Source organism: Medicago sativa, chromosome 4 (genome assembly GCF_051527215.1).
Source record: "Medicago sativa cultivar Bolivia chromosome 4, Bolivia_mono, whole genome shotgun sequence".
Classification (NCBI taxonomy): domain Eukaryota; kingdom Viridiplantae; phylum Streptophyta; class Magnoliopsida; order Fabales; family Fabaceae; genus Medicago; species Medicago sativa.
Window position 1 is genome coordinate 92,025,853 of NC_140752.1, and position 20,135 is coordinate 92,045,987.

The window sequence follows — 20,135 nt, forward strand, 5'->3', positions numbered from 1 at the left end:
ACATTTTATTACTTATATTTTAAACGTGAGACTCATTAATCGGTCAGAAGAGAGTCCTATACAGTTGTATGTTATTTAAAAGATACTCTTTTTTTTTTTTTTTTTTTCCTTCCTTCAATATGTTTAACAAGGAATGGTCTTGCTAAGTAAGAAACTTTAAAAACTTACATCGAAGATGCTCTTTTTTGTTTTTTGAGGGAACATCGAAGATGCTCTTAGCTGGTAGATAACGTCACATGTCCAACTAACTCTTTATATTTTTCATTAAAAAAACTTTAAAATAGAAATTAACCCTTGATAAATCAAAAAGACACTTGCGATTCCATCAAAAAGAAAAATCCCGCGACCAAACTACCCCTTTCATCTCCTGATGGTGCCACCTGCCACCGTTTCTCCGCCGGCATTCGCACTCGCTCATTCAACCCAACTCAAACCTTAAAGTTGTCTCGTCTCTTCTTAGACGGTCCTTTGCTTCTTTGCCACATATCCAAGCTATTACTCGTCAACTGTCAGGTATTTCTCTTCTTTGAAAAATGGTTCCTCTTCAAATAAAATAAGAAGAAACACGCTTCACGATGTATTTTGACGATTTCTACTTCGTTCAAATTCATAGCATTTTCGACTCCAATGGCTTTGTAATTTAAAATTTAAAAACGCGCAGTGCCCATTCTATTTAAGAACAGTTTTTTTGCATGATCATTTCATTTCATTGTTATTAGAATTAAGACAGTGTTTCATTCTTGATACATAGTATGTCCGAGGCAATTGAGGATGAAAAGGTTATCGAAGAAGAAGAAGAAGAAAAAATGAGTGTGGAAGAAGATAAATACGGAGGTGTTATTCTAACTGTCCACAAGCCTATGGATTCTTCTTCCTTTGCTTCTAAATTGCAAGATTCTATTTCCCATTGGAAGGAGCACGAAAAGAAGGGAATATGGATCAATTTACCCATTCTTCATTCAAATCTTGTTGATTCTGCTGTCAAGGTATGTGCATTTTTTTACTTTACTGCTTAAATAAAGCACTTACACAACACCTCAACACAGGTGATATTTTGATAAAATGAATTGATCAAATGTAATTGTATGTATTGGTGTTGGTCGGACACCAATCACGCCTTCAACCAAAGGGGTTGGTGCTACAGAACTTAAGTAGCACTGATAATTTAAATTAAAATTGTGTCCGATGTCCAACACTGATACGACATTGATAAATAATATCATTGTATTCAATCACTTCTATTTTTTTGAATTATTTTTGGTGATTACATATAACTAGTGTCTCTGTTTCTGTCTATGTCCGTGCTTCATAAGTTAAAAGAAACCACTTACGTGATTTGGTTATATGAGTCATCTCCGATATATATTTCACTACAGCATATAGCTTACAAAGTGTCTGAATGTGAATCCTAACAATTCTTTTTTCATATTATTTTCTTTATTTTGTAGGCTGGATTTAAGTACCATCATGCTGAGGCAGATTACTTGATGCTTGTATATCAGATCCCTGATACCTCTGTTAGATTTCCTGCATATGCTTCACATCGTGTCGGCATTGGTGCTTTTGTTTTCAGTGACAAGAGGGAGGTAATCTTTCACTGGTTCATCATTGATTTCTCTTTGACACTAATCATTCATGTTTGAATTTTCTATATCATGCAAAATACATGTTACAAATTAACATTAGACCGATTGTATTTGGATAACTTCATACAAAATCATCTTGCAATTTACAAACAAATAACCGATGTTTGGTAAAATAATCAAATGAAAGTTAGGTAAATGTATAAGCTTTTAGAAATTTATAAGGATATGTATTATGGAAAATCTGTGAACTAGTCAGTTTAATTTTGGTCTTTGTTTTTTCATAAGTATGAAAGCACAAAGAACACATGTAAGGATGTATATATTAAAAAATTTGGTTGACATTCCTAGACTCTCAAACTTCTATGTGCTTGGATAGCTTTCACTAACATTTTGTATAATGGACATTTTTTTCTTTGACTACTTTAGACCTTTTTGGCCTACAATGTGAACACATTTCCAAGAGGTAATTGTTTGCCCAACTCTGTTATTTGAACATCTGGTTTGAGACACCTAATGTGATACTGTATGCCTCTATCTTTATCTTTCAGTAACTTACTTTTCGTCAGATACAACGCACACTACAACAACAACAACAACAACCAAACCTTATCCCACTAAGTGTAAGTGGGGTCGGCCACATGGATGAAATTACGCCATAATATTCTATCATATACCATATTTCGATCCCACTCATTAATCTCTAGATTTTTCTTAATGGTTTCTCATATAGTTTTTCTAGGTCTTCCTCTGTCTCTAGTGAGCTGGCTACCCTTCATCTGACCTACTCTCCTTACTACAGAATCAACATGTCTTCTCTCTAATTGGTGTCCAATTTTAATGATCAATTCTAACATCATTTTCCTTGTTTGTCTTTGTTCCCCGACCAACAACTTGTAGTCCTTTATTATTTATGTGGTTATTATATTGCTTGTGCTAAATAAATTCGTGTTTTATATTCTGATAATACAAGGCCCTTATTCTGTTTAGATCGTCTTGTTTCATAGGTGCTTGTGGTTCAAGAAACCAGTGGTAAATTTGGAGGCACAGGTGTATGGAAGATACCTACTGGAGTTGTTGATGAAGTATGATAACAAATTGATTACTGATCAAATTATGAAACATTTAAAATGATTTGATCAAATTATGAAACATTTTAAATTATCTTTTGATACATTTTAATTCTATTTGCAGGGTGAGGATATTTGCAATGCTGCAATTAGAGAAGTTAAGGAAGAGACGGGGGTAAGCAAACGCAAACTATATAATTTAGAGTATTTTGCTTCTAGTTTGTTCTAATAACAACAAATTCTATAAATCAAATTATAAATTACGCTTTGTCAGTTTCTTTTTGTCTCTGACAGATTTATTAATATTGTAACTAAGTATTCATCAATATAAAATATGATTAATCATTAGTGATATTTATATTACTCCATTGTATAGTATACCATAGTCATGTTCTATGGCCTTTATCGTGTTCTTTAACACTTCTTCTTTTAACCAAAGCCTCCGTTAGTTATTTCACAACAAAAAGACTATGCTTCTTTCTTTTAATCAATTACTTTTTGTAATTTTATGAAAATTTCTTAATGAATATTTTCATCACATCATGTCATTTGTTTAACTATATGTTTTCCAAAATCAGTTTTTGCTGCACTTAGAAACAATTAAAGTCTGATCAGGTTATGGGTTTGACTTGGATCTTGTTTTGGCAAACATTATGTTAGTCGAGTTTATTTTCTTTATAGTTTATTTTCATGTGTTTTCTGGACGTTCTTAAAGTCTCATGCCGTTACTTTTGTTCTTCCTTTAGATAGAGACAAAGTTTGTTGAAGTTTTAGCATTCAGGTAAAAGTAACCCACTAACTTCATCTACTAGCATGTGGTGTGAATATTGCCATACATGTTTTTAATTGTTTCATATGCATTTTACTCAAGAACCATTATATTGCTATGCATATAGTTTCACAAATTTTCTGGCTGAAATATATGGCATGTGACTGACCTGTATTTTCTCCTTTCTTTGTCTCTTTGGTATCAGGCAAAGCCATAAATCTTTCTTCCAGAAATCAGATTTGTTCTTTGTTTGCATGTTGCAACCTCAATCCTCTGACATTCAACGTCAGGCCTCAGAAATTGAAGCAGCTAAGGTATATATTTGTATATGTTCTAAAGGCCATTTGAAATGAATCCCACTAATTGAGTGGTCATTTATTGGCATGTTTTTTTAAAAAAAAAAAATCAATTGATATGTTTCAACTAATTAAAAATATCACACTTTTTTTACTATATTTTAGAAACTTTGTAAAGGAAATAGCAGAAACGTGTATTTTGTTATTTCACCATTTCCTTTACACACGAAACAAAGACATAATATGATACTTTCGCTATTATATAAAAATTATCAACTGAAAAAGAAAACAAAGTACTATACTCTTGTAAAGCTATATGCCAATGCTGATAATCTATCCTGAAATTGGTACTAGCAAAATTTGTAAAGTCTTGAGTTGTTTATAACCGGTGGTGACCATTCTAACATAATTTGTTTTTCTGTTCAGTGGATGCCAACTAAAGATTATGCAGCTCAACCTTTTGTGCAAGAAAATGAGCTCTTCGATTTAATTGCAAAAATATGCTTAAAAAAGTTGGATGGCAGCTACACTGGTTTTTCTAACTTTTTATCCACAACATCTTCTGGCAAAGATGCTTATCTGTATTTTAACAATACCAATATTGCTAGCCATTTGTTAGCTTCCAATCATGAGTAAGCTTAACATTAAGCTTGCTTTGTAAGTCTCAATGAATATTTGCTTCCAAGCGTGCTCGAAGCCTGGGTTTAATATGACGTCATCTTACTGTTTGTACATTTTATATATTGTCATCCTTTGTGTAGGGAACTGTTGTTTTACTCACTTCTTAACTACACCTTTAACCTTACACTTTCAATTTAAAATTGCAATACATAATAGATGTCTCAATGGCCAACCATTGTATATTTAGGGCCCGTTTGTTTCAGAATTTTTTTAAAGCTGAAACAAACGCACCCTTAGTCAAAGTAATGGCCAGCTTTTTTTGTTGTTGATTTTAGATGTTGAAGTTTACTACAATTAAGTGTTAGTAAGGTTGAGATTGGTTTTAGAAGGAATGGAGTATTTTTCACACGCTTACTTAAGAGCTTATACAGCTTGATGGAAGAGAGAAGTAATGGGTGATCAAATACTGTGTGATGCGAAATGAGAGAAATAAAGAGATGTAAAGGGGAACATCCTGAAATTTTCTGTTTGCTAAGTTCAGGACCCTTGAATTTGGATATGAAATGTTGAGGGAGAATAAACAGCTCCAATTTTGTTGGAATTGAGCCAAGGATTACATTGCTCACAGGCCCCCCAAAATTCTGAAAATGTCTTTCTACATAACCATCGCAAGCTGCGTTTTGATGGGATCGGAAGTTACGTCCAATATATAGAATAAGGAAAATGCTAGATATCAAGAATGGATTTTCTTGATGAATTCAAGAATGACATGGCATAATAATCACCCTTAGATTTTAATCTTATTTATTAAAGTTTTATAAAAAAAAAATACATAACACCCACCACCCCATGATTTTCGGCCAGACTGAGATTTTATTGGCTAACATTAATTTCGGGACAATTTCTTGATAAAATCTTTCTTGATAAATAGCATTGCTCATAGAATAATTAGGTAATAGAAGTCCATAAATTAATTTTTCACTTTTGAAGCACTCTTTATACAAAAAAAAAAAAAAAACCTCTATATACCAAAAAAATGCTAAACCTCTTAAAAGAATTCCAATTTACTTATCCTTGGCTCGATACAAAGATTTTGATTAAATATGGCAAATAAATTTATTTATTTAAGGATTATAAATTTTACACTAAAATAATTATTTAAAAAGATATATGGATCGTTATATATGTCATGATAAAATAGTTTAAATAAATGATAAATATTAAAGAAAAAATCACTCATTTTATATTCTCTCCGATCATATTTATAAGCAAAATTTAGGTCAACAAAAATCATGTATGTGGTCCAAATTTATTGACATAAATGTCTCTTATAAATAAGATTGAGTTCAAACTTCGAACACTCCACTTATTCACTTTAAGAGGTGAATTTTTAGCCACTTGGTTATTTAAAAAAAAGAAAAGAGTATATCATATAAAATATTTTTTTTAGGGACGTATAGAATAGATATTATATGATCTATTTATAAAAATTTGTGGCGAGGATTAAAGTCGATAATATTGTACCAAAAAAAAAAAAAAGTCGATAATAGTAATCATGTAGTCCTCTCAAAAAAAAAAAAAAAATTAGTAATCATGTAGTATCCCTCCCAAAAAAAATACGTAGTGTCAATCAATATTAATCATAATCATAAGTTACCTTCTTTTTTTAGGGGAATCATAAGTTGCCTTATTATATGCATAAAAAAAATCATAAGTTTCCTTACAAACTGGGGCACAACGCAAGACAGGGCACACGTGTGCACATACAATAGCTGAATTAGGACCTTAGTACTTAGTAGTATAAGTAATGAATGATTCAAATTTTCTTTCACTACTTCCATTCCACCTTAATTAAGTCGGTACGTTCCTCTGCTCATTCATATCTTTCTTTGCTTTAAATTGTTACATTATTAATTATGAATATCTTTAGTATCTTTTTAAATTATAGTAGAGTATCTTTTACCATTATATTGTTCATTTTTATAATGATTTGTTCTTGATTTATGATTGAGTGAGTTTATGTACCTCTATTAATAGAGATTGATATTCAGTGTTTTGTATCAAGTTTTGTTAAACCCACCCTAGCCTCTGAAATAGAATCCTAACTTGTTGCTTAGACATGGTGGCCATCAGAAATATTCTGCTTTTGTTTCTTTGTATTACTGTTTTTACTCCAATTCTGCTTTACACTTACACTGATCATCTCACCGCCGTCAACTACTCCTCCGGTGTGTTTCTAATTGTTTGCTTATTGAATTCAAATTTCTTACTTTAACACACTAACATAAATTCTTTGTTTATTTTTACTTTCTTTTATATGCATTCTGCAGCTGAACGGGAGTTTGTTCATAATGTAACTACTTTTGTAAGTAATATATTTGAAAGAATTATTACTACTTTGATTGTTTATTTTTTGTTGATTGAGATCTTTAAATTTGTCGAATTTCTCTTGTTATGTCATGTTAGGTTGTCGATCAAGCAAACTCTTCCCATTTGCATCTGCTACCGGAGGTAAAATTTTGTTAGTTTACACCTTTACTTTCTCCGCTACACATACCTATCTACAAACTTATCTGCATATGTGGATGAACTCCTTGGTAATTTCCTATTGAAATTTCTCATTTTGATAATAGGAAACCTCTACCGTCCTTCAGAAACCGATTAGGGTTGTGTATCCAGAGGACTCTTCAAACATAAATAATTTGCCTCATGATATAGTAAGTGACATTGTTTTGCTTCTGATCAAACATCTGAACTATATGAGTGACATATTTACATCATGGTATTGTTTTGCTTGTTATTGTTAGTTTGTTCACTTAAGGGTACAAAACTTTCCTTAGGTTTCTGGTCATGCTAGGAAATTTATACTTGTCTATTTATATGAGTAGGCTGTGCATCATTTATCAAATATAGTATTTAGTGTACTTGCTTTAATTTGTTTTCCTATTAGGAGTTTAAATCTGACTGTATCGATATCTCAAACACACTTCTTAATTGCGAAAGAACACCTGTTCGTGTTTAATGTCATTTCGTCAGCATGATGGATGCATGGCTGAATGCATCTTTGTATGCACTTGTGGTTAGACACAATTATTTTATGCAGGTGCTATCATGGCAGTGTAAATACAACACATTCATGTTGGTTGGATTCAATATTTCCACCCATCACTCCGTTGCTTAGTGCTGATTGGAATTTTCTTCTTTAAATTTGGTTCATCTTCTTTCAGCTTACTAAGCAAGGGAAACAACGTATTGAATCTTCTAGCGAAGTAAACAATAAAGGACCCATGTTACAAGAAACCATCAAGCATAATGGCAAAACATCATCTGATGCTATGGTACGGAAACTAAAGGATCAACTCATCCAAGCCAAAGTTTATCTTTCCCTTCAGAAAGTAAAGAAAATTCCCCATCTCACTCGGGAGCTTCAGTTACGGGTAAAGGATGTTTCGCGAACACTTGGAGATGCAAGCAAAGATTCTAGCTTGCCAAAGAAGTAAGTGAGCACTGATCTATCACCTCACGTGTCAGCTTTGAAGTTAGTTATTTCATCTTTAACTTTATGCTGCAGCAGCATATAAATATGTTGAATAGTTTAGCTCTGCACTAATCTTTATTTTATTCAGTTTAAACTTACATTTGTAATTCTACTAATGCAGTGCAAACGAGAGAATGAAGGCAATGGAGCAATCATTGATGAAAGGAAGAAAAATTCAAAATGATTGTGCCACAGCTGCGAAGAAGCTTAGGGCTATGATCCACTTATCAGAGGATAAGCTTCGAGCGCACAAGAAAAAGAACTTGTTCTTAACACAGTTGACAGCAAAGACACTGCCTAAAGGTCTTCAATGTCTTTCGCTGCGCCTTACATCTGAATATTATAACTTGAATTCTTCTCAGCAAGAATTCCCCAATCAAGAGAACTTAGAAGATCCTGGACTATACCATTATGCAATATTCTCAGATAACATATTGGCAACAGCAGTTGTTGTGAATTCTACTGCTGCCCATGCTAAGGTAAGTTATTTTCACCGGGAAATTTCTTGAGTTGTTTTATTAGCCAGGACTATAAAACACCAAATAAAATTTGGTATACCTTTACAGCTAAATTGATATTCTCTCAGTTTTTTCACAAACTAATTTGTTTCCATTCTATTTGGCCCCGAGGTAGTGATGAATAAAAGATGGAAAGGAAAACACTAAAATGTTACATTTTTCTTTCTGATCAGCATCACTATTAATGTAATTTTAATAAATTTGCAGGATGCCTCAAAACATGTTTTCCACATTGTTACTGATAGGCTCAATTATGCGGCAATGAGGATGTGGTTTCTGGCGAATCCACCTAGAAAGGCGGCAATTCAAGTTGAGAATATTGAAGATTTTTCATGGTTGAATTCAAGTTATAGTCCAGTTCTTAAGCAACTAGATTCTCCTCATGGTGCTACTTTTGATTCTAAACTCAAGTTTCGGAATCCCAAGTATTTATCTATTTTGAACCACCTCCGCTTCTACTTGCCAGAGATATTCCCAAAGCTTAAGAAAGTTCTGTTTTTGGATGATGATGTAGTTGTGCAGAAGGATCTTACTGATCTTTGGTCGATTGATTTGAAGGGTAACATAAATGGCGCTGTCGAAACTTGTACAAAAAGTTTCCATCGCTTTGATGGTTACCTCAACTTCTCAAATCCTCTTGTTGCAAAGAATTTTGACCCTCGTGCTTGTGGATGGGCATATGGTATGAATGTTTTTGATTTAGTCGAATGGAAGAAGCAAAACATCACAGAGGTGTATCACAATTGGCAGAAGCTGGTAAGCACACTTTAATTTACTTTTCCAAAACATCACAAAATCGAGTGAAATGCATCTGCTGTTAACTTGTCTTATTTTTCTTGTACCGATTTTTATTGCTATTTTTCCTCTTAACAATTTTTCCTCTTTAATTAATCTGACTACAGAATCATGATAGACAACTATGGAAGTTAGGAACACTGCCACCTTGTCTTATAACATTCTGGAAACGCACGTTCCCGCTGAACCGATCTTGGCATGTCTTAGGTCTTGGCTACAACCCCAATGTCAACCAAAAAGATATTGAAAGGGCTGCTGTAATACACTATAACGGTAACTTGAAACCGTGGCTGGAGATAAGTATTCCGAAGTTTAAAGGTTATTGGACGAAGTATGTTGATTATGAGAGTGTGTATTTGCTAGAATGCAACATCAATCAATAATAGGTCTCATAGTACATTTAGTCGTCTAAGTTTATTGGTCTTAGGCTCTTAGTTATAGGTTGCAATTCCATCTGTGTAAAGAATCCCATTTTATTTATTTATTTATCATTCTTTTTGTATACATTTCCTCCTTTACATTAGTGATTAGTCATTTTCTGGATTTCAGCATAGAAATTCACAAACAAAAGATCACATGCCTTCAGTTACGCAATCTGTACTTGTATAGGAAATTCTGGATTTCAGCATAGAAATTCTGTCACGTATTGTTATCATTTTTTAAATAACATGTATGCTTAATTTGGTTGACTCGTGTACTAAATATTTCCTAACAAAGTAACCGTTTTCTTTTCATTTCTCATTTATATATTGACGTACACTAGTAATAATTGAAAAATAAAAAAAAAGATGTGAGAGAATACAATTTGAGAGGGAGTTAAAGCAGTGAGTTTGCACTGCAGTGGTTGATTAATTATATGAATCAGAATGCACAAAAGAGATTTGGCTGCAGTGGGAGGTAAATGGAATCTCATGGTTATGCACACCTTCATAACTTGTTATCACATAGCTCGAATCATCTCTATCCCTTTCCACCCTTTTCTTCACATTACATCCCACACTTGAACATTTGTAGTAGTTCCTGTGTCATCATTAATTCAATATTTTAGCTTGTTAATATTTGCTAAAAAATGTAGTAACTAATCTTCGGTGTATAAAAAAGTTACAATTTGTTAAAACATATAAAGTCAAAACAAGGAATTATTATGTTGTTGTATTTCAGAATGCTTAGCCAAATCTCGTTTTTTATCATCTAGCTAACTTTAGTGAAATTTCAAACTAGGGTGGTCCATTTGTCAAACCTAACTAATTTTATGTTAAGACAAGAGTAGTCCCTATCTCAAGCCATTAGTCAGCACTATGACCAGCCGCCACAACATTATCTAGCTACCTGAAGTACTGCCCTATCCTTATCCACTGGTTAGTTAAGTTTAACTAAAAGTAGCTTAGTTAAGTTAAACTTCTAAAGCTTGAATAGCAGTAAAAAAATAATTGATATTTTATTAACAATATTCCTTTAAAAAAAATATAAAATGTCAGATAACAAGAGACATAAATATTTTAAACGTGCAACTTATTATGAGATTGAGAGAATATTTATTTGTACAATACAATTGATGAGATGTGTGGTGATGTGTGGTGTCAGGTACTCCCTACGATGGATTGATGCTTAAAAATCTTTCATAACACTAATGATGATCAACGTCGTCACTTTTTTAAGTAGAAAGTTGACGATTTTCGTAATTCTTACTATTGAAACAGTAATTCATATTGTTTCAACAAAGTTATAAACAAGAAAAATTAGACCGAGTTAAAAATTGAATTTCAAAACACTAGACTACTTAACAAATTAAAAAAAAAAAAGTAGTAAAAAGACATACTTTAAATTTTAAAGTACTACCAATATTCATTTTCTTCGGTTTTTTTTGCCGATTCAACCCCAAATGAGTAGACCAATATCATGAACTTACAGTTACAAGAAGCATCGTCAATCATTTGTTAGAGTTTCAAATAATTTTCAAACATCATAGTACGATAGGCTATGCAAGATATTTCTCCACCTTAAAGCTACTTTGTTCAAATACAAAATGAAATTTAAGGTGTAAGAAATTAAGTTTTTACATAGTATTTCCTTTTATTACCTTAGGTTAGGACTGTTCTTCACAGACTTCTTCCCGTACTTCCTCCACTTGTATCCATCGTCCATAATCTCAAGCTCTGATCTTGTTCTAAAGGCTATCTTTGGCCCCGCTTCTACTTTAATTCGCTTAATCCCATTTTTGTATTTTCTGCAAAAACATTATTCCCCACAATCCAAAATATGTACACTTTATTAGCAAAAAAAAAAAACTGTAATGTTTATACAAATGAAGTAATGAACCGATGGTATATGCTTCATTAATTCTTCAATAAATAGTCTTACGCATTGTATAGTGCATGATTGCATTTTTTCAAGGAGCTTTCTTTATTGCCATGATTTCTAAAAACCGATCCCTCAAAATGTACACTTTTAGACGATAAAAAACATCATTTTGTTCACGTTTAAGAAACTATATTTTTCATGTTCAAAAGTGTACTTCTAAACGGGATCGGTTTTTAAGAAACTACGGGGATAAAAGTAGCTCCCTTTTCTTAATTTTAAATGAACAAGAGCAATACAAATTAAGGGAGAAGGAAATTACATATTATTGTTCTTTGAGGTTGCATCATTGAATTCTTGATTGGCATCATTGAATGTTACCTTCTCTAATGATTCGGTACTTTGTGACCGAGATTCTTGATCAAGGTGATCAATACAAATATCATCAAGCATAAGATAATCAGATAGTGTAAACTCAGAAGAGGAATTAGGAATCATATGAGTAGAGTGAGCAAAGTTTGGGGTAGCATGAGGGTTTACAAAATAGTAGTCCATTGCATAGATAAACTCAGTTTTGGGTTGTTGGTATAAATGGTAGTGTGTGCAATTGTGCACATATTATTTTGTTTTTCTACGACTATAGGCCATTGATTTCTATATATATACTATTATATTGCATTATTATTATAAAATAATGCTAGCATCTTTATTGTAGAAGGATGAAAATAGTGTTTTCTCTAATATGCTTTTCTGGTGATCGTTCCAATCACCTTCCTAGATGGATTCCAAGAAGGTTCCTCTAATATCCACGTGCCAACTATCTTGGACTTTAAGGTGGCGTCATTATGATGACGTTATTCTAATTGAGGCCACTAATATAGTATCTATCACCACCCAATAAATATTATTGTATTTTCCTCATTGGATTAGACATAGATCAAAATACATACATATATTGAATTAAAACTATATTGAATGTTTGGTCCCACGGTTATTTTGGGTTTTAGGTGGTCTCCTATGTTAAACAAATTTAAATTGGTTCCTCAAGTTACTAACGTTAAATAAGTTATTTATTTTAGTCAATTTTTGTCTAAAATATGGATAAAAAAGATTTACACAAATAACTTTTAGGAATATCTATGGCCGTCTTAAACACTTTAAAAGTCCTATTTTAATGAATTTATTTTCTTGAAATTCTAAATATAGGTATTGGCATTGACAGAGATACAGGCCCTTAAAATTTTGGACACTCAATACCTAAAAAAAAAAAAAATTGGACACTCAAAATTTTGGATGTCCAGATTGACATGAAATAAACAAATTGGTGGTGTTATTCCGCCAACAAATTGTGTTATAAAAAAAATTGTGTTATACATGCAATTTAACTTTGAATTTATCACAATTAATTTGTATTGCAGCTTTATTATCACATCAATTTCAGCCAAATATTGCTTAGATAGTTAGCTATGACAACTTCATTAGTCAGAATAATATTCGTAATCTGAATATCAGTGTGTATGTAAAAAAATCATTCTAGTTGCTTCAAATTTAGTAAACTAATGAGAAGATGATGGATATATTTCTTTCTTTTTCTTTCCGTTGCTTCTTTCACTTTTCTTCATTAGTTAAGCTATCGTAAAAAACTTATGTTGATCTTTGTATTTTTAAATAGTTTATCGGTAAAATTCACATACATTAAATACAGAGAAGTGAGAGCATTGTGAGTTTAACATGTCCTAAGAGCACTTGTTAAAAATTAAAAAATAAAAATAAGTGGCAAATTCAAGATAAAAAAATTCAACTTTTAAAGTTTAAAGGTGTTAAGTGCATCATTTTCAAAATAAAATTTCTTTTTTAGACTTTTTATCAAATATCCTTAGGACATCTCCCTATAAAAAATACACACAGGCACGTGTATATACTATTGATTCTATTTTGAATACCAAAATTCTAACTTGGAAAAATTAAAAATAGATATGCTCTTATTTTTTCACTTTTCATATAAGTTAACAAAAAACTTTTCTTAATTATTTTTTTTGGTCAAGAAACTTTTCTTAATTTTACTCATTGAATGTGGCGGCTTGAAACTTGAAAGAAATCAGGTCCAAAATGTCTTTGGGTGTGTTTGGTAAAAGGAAGCTATAAGCTAGCTGATAGCTGTCAGCTGATAAGCTAGCTGATAGCTGAAAAGCTAGCTGGTAGCTGATGGCTGATAGCTTATAGCTGAAAAGTTAGCTTATTAAAATAAAAAGTGTTTGGTAAAATTAGCTGTTCAAGTGGCTGATAAATATAAAATGACGTAAAAGGACAATCTTTTTTTTATAAATCATATATACAATTTTTGTTAATTAATGTATTTCTTTTTAAATGTTTAAATTTATTTTAAAATATTTTCATCTCCCAAATGATAAATGTATTTATGAATTCAATTGAAATTTTTTATTTAACAAAACTTTCTTTTAATGAATTTTACTCTAAACTTTTATTGTAAATTTTATATAAAATTATTTATTATTGAATTAAGAGTATGTAAAAAAGAAAGTGAACAAGAAAATTTGAAAAAGATTGTGGGTAGTTTTTTTTTTAAACGTGGGCAATTGAATAAGAATGTGGGTAGTTTTTTTAATTAAAATTAAATTAAACTATATTAATAAAAGGTTAAAATTGGAAGAAAATATAAAAAGCTACCAGCTATAAGCTAAAAAGCTACTTGAAATAGCTTCTCAAAAAACGCTATAAGCTCATGAGAAAAGCTTGTTACCAAACACATCACGTTTTCATCTAACAAGCTTATAAGCTAATCCAAGAAGCTATAAGCTAGCTTTTTTGTGTTACCAAACACAGCCTTTAACTGATATTGGGATTGCTTTTTGCACCCATTTATAATTTATTGCGTATACACCCCATCCCTTTTTTCTTAATTTTATTTTTCTGGCAATATATTTAGCTTTATTGTTGGGAGTGGCATTCACAAAACAAAACATACTGGATGGATGGAAAGTACAAGGAAATAATTGAAATTTGAACAGATAAAAATATTGACTTTTGTTGTAAAAAGAAACGTGGACTTCATTCCCCTACAATTTTTTTCATCAGCCCCACCATAACGAAGCATGCCTTGGTTATTGATTATTTAATCCTATTTATTTTTCTTTTTGTCAAAAATTAATCCTATTTTTTTTAGGAAAAAAATTAATCCTATTTATTACTCACCCAAAAAATATACTCCTTTTACTGTGCGAGATTTTTTTTTGAAAGAGCGTCTGAGACGGTAAGTTGGCTGCAAAAAATTTTTTTTTGAAGGAATGTTGGCTGCAATTTTTATTTATCCAATTAATAGAAGGTGAGTAAAGTTGTCTAAGATGAATTGACACAATCAAAATTATTCATTTATTTTTCGTTGAGAGTGGGACTTTTTAATGTACTTTATAGAATGATTAATCCCTTTAGGGTCCACACCACCAAAAAAAAAAAAAATCCCTTTAGGATCCATAATTGAAAACAAAATTCAATACATATTTATCCATTAATTAGTGTTAAATAACATTAAACTATAATTTATGATTGGGTTCGAACTCCGGACACCCAATTTATTCTCCTAAGAAAAGGAGAATTTCTTTCTAGTCAATAGACTACATGACCGAAAAAAAGAGATTATAATTTATACTAATAATTATTTCTAATAATTAATTATTGTCAATTTATAATTGATTACTTAAATGATTAATCTAACATTTTTTTTAACAGAACTTATACTCATGAGCAACTTTGTAAAATCTTAACTATGGATTACCAGCTATAGTTGACACTATTAAAATTCTTTGCATATTAGGTTCAAAGCACTATGACTCGAATACCACAGACCAAGAATTTTGCTCTTCACCTTGCACATTTTGCTCGCGCCCTGCAGCTGTTCCAATTATACCCTTGCGCAAGTTAACTAACGCAAGTGTAAATGTATGCGTTAGTTAACATACGCTGCGCTACACCAGTCATACTGGTCCATCCCGTGGACTCCTACTCCTCCTCCGCGGAGCCGGCACCTGCTCCAACATGCTCCACTCAGACTGTATGCCCTGCATCAAGCGTATAACCTCCTCTGGATTATGAAACACATCAGGATGTCCCATTGCACCGTCCACTCTGGCTCTGATGTTGTTGATGATCTGGTATGGGTCGGGAGGATGTCTGGCCCACTGCTGCTCAACAAGAACCTCCTCGTAAGGAGGGACAGGACGAGGAGGGGCAGCAGCTGCGTAGTCAGGAATGGCCGCAGGGGGGTTCACAATAGGATGTGATACTCTAATGAACCATCTCATGTACCGCTTAGTATGAGCCCACGGCTGGTTATCCGGAACCGGATGACCCCTCTGCTGATGGCTGAGGACATGTAGAGCAAACTCCGTGAAGGCCTGGGCCACATCATCTGCCGCAAGAAGCTCAATGTCTGTAGGAGGCCTGAGAATAGTCTGGACATACCCGTACTGCCTAAGAACCCGCTCTGGCAAGTGACGGACCATCACGTCGCTGCCGGCCATGATCCATCCGGAGTACCAGCATATGTCCTGAAAGGGCGTGATGTGTCGCCGTCTCTCGTACGACATCCAGGTGACATGAGAATGGTCCATCGAATCAATGGCAGCTCGGTAGTGTCCCGGATCAGAAAAGCCCCTGGGAGGTTTCCACTTACTCACAAGCGGGGAAACAGTAGGGTCGTAGGCATCATCATCAATCCTCGAAATGATGTTCGAGAAATGCGCCAAAGTCCATCCCTGCAAACACAAAGAAACAAATATTTATATCGACCGCAAGATTTATACAAACAACTAAACATTTACGATCCAATAAGTAAAAAAGAAGAAAAACAAATATTACCACAAGCAATGTCATGTAACCACCACATGAGGCCACAAATGAGTTGGAGGTAAGAGATAGCTGCTCATATAGGAAAGCAAGTCTCATCCCACCCCATGACTAGCTGTCCAACTCGTCCATATCTTGCAGCGCAAGCAGCCAAAGCAGATTAATGTTTTTGCTGTTCTTGCCAGAAAAAATGGTCCAGCCAAGCAAGAGCAACAAAAACGCCTTAATACAGGCCAGCTTAACTTCAGCTCGCTCGTTTTGCTCCTCCTGTGTGTGAATCTCAAGAAGCAGATTACACCTATTCGAGAGCTCCTCGTATCGCCTCTTCAGTCCACCAAAACTGACATGAGAACCACCCTGTTTTGTCAGCTCCTTAGCGGCATCCTTCTTTGTTAACAGTAGGTCCGCCTGCATCATCTCTAGCCCCTCCTCACGGGTTAACTCTTTATTCGGAAGGAGTCTCTCAGTGATGGGGATGCCTAGGAGACACGCCACATCATCTAGTGTGATGGTCATCTCTCCAACAGGTAGATGGAAGCTGCTGGTCTCCTCATGCCATCTCTCTGTCATCGCGCAAACGAACCCGTGAGATATGTTCCCGTACCCACTAGTCAGGAGGGGAGTAAGACCAGACATATTCACTTCTGACCAAAACCACTCATTTTGTTCCCCCGGCATAGGCAATGCCAAGTTTTTAATGTTGAGCTTCTTCCCGTGCGAGATACCTTTCACCCTATGTTTTCTTCGAAACTGAAATACAAAAACAAAAAACAACAAACAACACCGTTAAATAAATAATAAGTAAAACAAACATTAAATATATGCTAACATAAATGTTAATTCTAACATTAAATAAGTAAAATAATAATTATAATAAGTTGTATAAATAGTAAAAGAAGTAAAATAAACATTAAATTATACTTACATCGGCATCGACCCATATCCTGCATGCCACATGTCCACCAAAGTGAAAAGCCTGAGGTCAGAAGGCCCCCCATCATAGCCGTCCGGGCCGGCCTCGTACACCACCCTCGGCACCCCCTGAAAACGAGCCCCACCATCATGTTGCTCATGCTGCTCAATATCATCATGCTGTTGAGGCTCCTCAATAACAGGTTGCTCCTCCAAAACAGGCTGCTCATGATGATCTTGATACTGATGTTGCTGATAAGCATCAAACTGATACTGGTGAGGTCAAGGCTCCTGAAAATGATACGCATGATCTTGCGGCTGCTGATACACCTCATAATGTTGCTGATACTGCGTCGGGTCCAACGTCTAGGATAGGCCCGTCTGGGACGATGATCCCCTCGCAACATCAACTATAGCAAGTCTTGTTCCCCCGCCTCTCCCTCGACCAGCCATAGGAGGGCGTAATGCTTCTTTCTCCCTCCGTGCACTACCAGTAGGGGCAGGCCTCCCTGCCCTAAATCTGTCACTCCTATCCTGAGGCTGCTCAGGCGGTCTCTGAGACGTATTCCTCCGAGGCATATCTGCACAACATTGAACAAAACACAAATTCAATGATACATTTTCACACGCACATTGTGTCATTTCCAACAATTCAACAACAACACTAAAATTCCAACAATGTCATTTCAATCCGTAAACTACCACATTGCATTCAAACATATTATAATCAAAATTAACAAACCATATGCTAACTAATTTGATAATTCACAATCCAAAAAAACAAAATAATTACCATTGAGACATTTTACCAAACACATAGTGTGCAATTTTCAAACAACTAGGTAATCTAACAATTTGTAAACCCTAAACTACCACATTCTACTCTAAACAACTTCTAAACAACAATTCCTAAGTTAATTCATCACTAACAATCATCAAAACTAACATGCAAGCAAAATTTATAAAAACCTAAAAATGTTATATTTCTTCAAAAAAAAAAAAACTAAAATTTCTACAATTTAAATGCAATTAAGTAGGGTAATCATCACTTACTTGATAATGTGGGAGAAATTGGCTTTGAATGGCGCAAGAATGATGAAAATCGGATATGGGGGGAAAAATTCGAAGTTGGGAAGTTGGAGAAATGAGGGAAATATGTTTCTGTTTTGCTGATATATGACTTAAGTAACGCTGCGTGAGTTAACTCACGCAACGCTACTTAAGTCACGCATAAGCTATAACGTGCGCAAGTTAAGATGCGCAGCGTGACTTAACTTGCGCAGAGGTAATTTAGGAACGGCTGCAGGGCGCGAGCAAAATGTGCAGGGTGAAGAGCAAAATTCATAGACCAAACATATACCCAAGCACAAGAGATAACCCAATTACATAGGGATTTGACCTAGCTGTCTCAAATCCCCTTCGTCTTGACCAACCTCAACAGTTAACCATGAGATTTCTTCATACTGTAATGGCACAATGGCTCCCAACCGACGTTAGAATCCTTCATTAATGAAACGTTGATTGTAACAATACCTCGTCAATTTCAAAGTGACACTTTATCAATGCCTATAAAAAGCATTTTTTTATCATCATCACAAGGAATACAACTTTTATCCTTTCAACACCTCAACTGTTTTACTTTTATACTGACTTAAATGTGAATGTGTTTGCATGTATCTTTCAACTCGCATCTCGAAAGATGCCAACCTATCTCCTCATATCTAAAATGATTAATCGTTATGCTAACATCACTTATGCCTACGGTTCAATTACAAGATTTCTTAATCAATTGATTATATGTATGTATATTTCATTGTATATATTTATCGAAGTTGTTATTCTCCCGGGTATTGCTTGAAGAGCGTATCATCTTTAGTCTATAAGACCAAAGCTTGAAGAGCGTATCTTCTTTAGTCTATAAGACCAAAACTCCAAATTTTACTCGCACCAAAATAATGAAAACATTATTGTTGTCGTTTTTCTTCTAAGATACATACAAGAACAACTGATATAATTGCACCAAAAACAAACAACTGATGTAATAATATTGAGAAATGATATTTTGACAACCACGATGTAATAATATTGAGAAATGATATTTTGACAACCATTTTTTGACAACTTTTGGACAGTTTTCTCTCTCATACTCACATAATATTGTTATCCTCTCTCTTCCTTTTTCTCTCTCCATTGTTTTTGACCAATAAGAAGTGAGAAAAACAAGGTTGTCAACAAAGTTGTCATCAAATGGATGTCAAAATATCATTACTCAATAATATTATAGGATTTTTTGGCTTCAATATCAAATTTTAACAACAAAGCATTGTTCGAGAGGCTGTAAGATGACATCCGAACTCTTTGAATAATGAAATGACTTGGAAATGTCAACAGTCAACATATTTTCAAAAGAAGCACTACAAAACAAAAAATATAACTAGTAAATTAATTTATTTTTTTAGACTCATATCTACATTCACAAAATCACAATACAAGAGTATTATTATTCTTGTATTTTATTACTCATATATCTGAGTATTTGGTTTATATTTTTGATCAGATACATAGGTTATTCAATGAATTTAAAAAATTGATTTTTTTGTTTATTATAGTGAACAAAAGAACTATTTTATTACACATACTTCTATAATGCGAAAATTGTGAATTATATCGTAAAACCTTTGCACATACAACATTGCAAACTATCTCAACTACAATTTAATTACAAGCTATCTCATGATACACAGTTACTCAAACCATTATTGTACCCAAAAGACTAGAATTATTATCGTTGCTAAGCGTAACTCATTCACAACTTACAAAGAATTCCAAATCAACAAAAATCGTGTGAAGCGCAAGTTAATTAGTCGAATAA

General features: G+C 33.5%; 3 protein-coding genes and 1 long non-coding RNA gene across 4 annotated transcripts; 2 read left to right on the forward strand and 2 right to left on the reverse strand.

Annotated features, from left to right (window-relative positions):
• Nucleotides 1-285: 285 nt before the first annotated feature.
• Nucleotides 286-9,694, forward strand: LOC146933783 (putative galacturonosyltransferase 4). The gene is made up of 12 exons (XM_085705565.1): nucleotides 286-513; nucleotides 752-986; nucleotides 1,449-1,586; nucleotides 2,591-2,668; nucleotides 2,778-2,828; nucleotides 3,400-3,434; nucleotides 3,628-3,736; nucleotides 6,973-7,056; nucleotides 7,567-7,835; nucleotides 7,999-8,356; nucleotides 8,603-9,151; nucleotides 9,298-9,694. Exons 2-12 carry the CDS (start codon nucleotides 753-755, stop codon nucleotides 9,571-9,573), a joined length of 2,181 nt encoding a protein of 726 aa, XP_085561691.1. The 5' UTR covers nucleotides 286-513; nucleotide 752; the 3' UTR covers nucleotides 9,574-9,694.
• On the forward strand, nucleotides 1,911-2,343 carry LOC146933784 (uncharacterized). The gene is made up of 2 exons (XR_015007562.1): nucleotides 1,911-2,049; nucleotides 2,135-2,343. It is a non-coding gene; the product is annotated as an uncharacterized LOC146933784 (long non-coding RNA).
• A 197-nt stretch (nucleotides 9,695-9,891) lies between the features above and the next one.
• WRKY59 (WRKY DNA-binding protein 59) lies at nucleotides 9,892-12,125 on the reverse strand. Its single transcript, XM_085705564.1, has 3 exons — nucleotides 11,811-12,125; nucleotides 11,271-11,417; nucleotides 9,892-10,210 (listed from the first exon to the last, which is right to left on the reverse strand). Exons 1-3 carry the CDS (start codon nucleotides 12,041-12,043, stop codon nucleotides 10,039-10,041), a joined length of 552 nt encoding a protein of 183 aa, XP_085561690.1. The 5' UTR covers nucleotides 12,044-12,125; the 3' UTR covers nucleotides 9,892-10,038.
• Nucleotides 12,126-15,480: 3,355 nt separating this feature from the next.
• LOC146933786 (protein MAINTENANCE OF MERISTEMS-like) lies at nucleotides 15,481-16,450 on the reverse strand. The gene is made up of 2 exons (XM_085707858.1): nucleotides 16,364-16,450; nucleotides 15,481-16,260 (listed from the first exon to the last, which is right to left on the reverse strand). The coding sequence occupies exons 1-2, from the start codon at nucleotides 16,448-16,450 to the stop codon at nucleotides 15,481-15,483; spliced, it is 867 nt and encodes a 288-aa protein (XP_085563984.1).
• Between the last annotated feature and the right edge of the window lie 3,685 nt (nucleotides 16,451-20,135).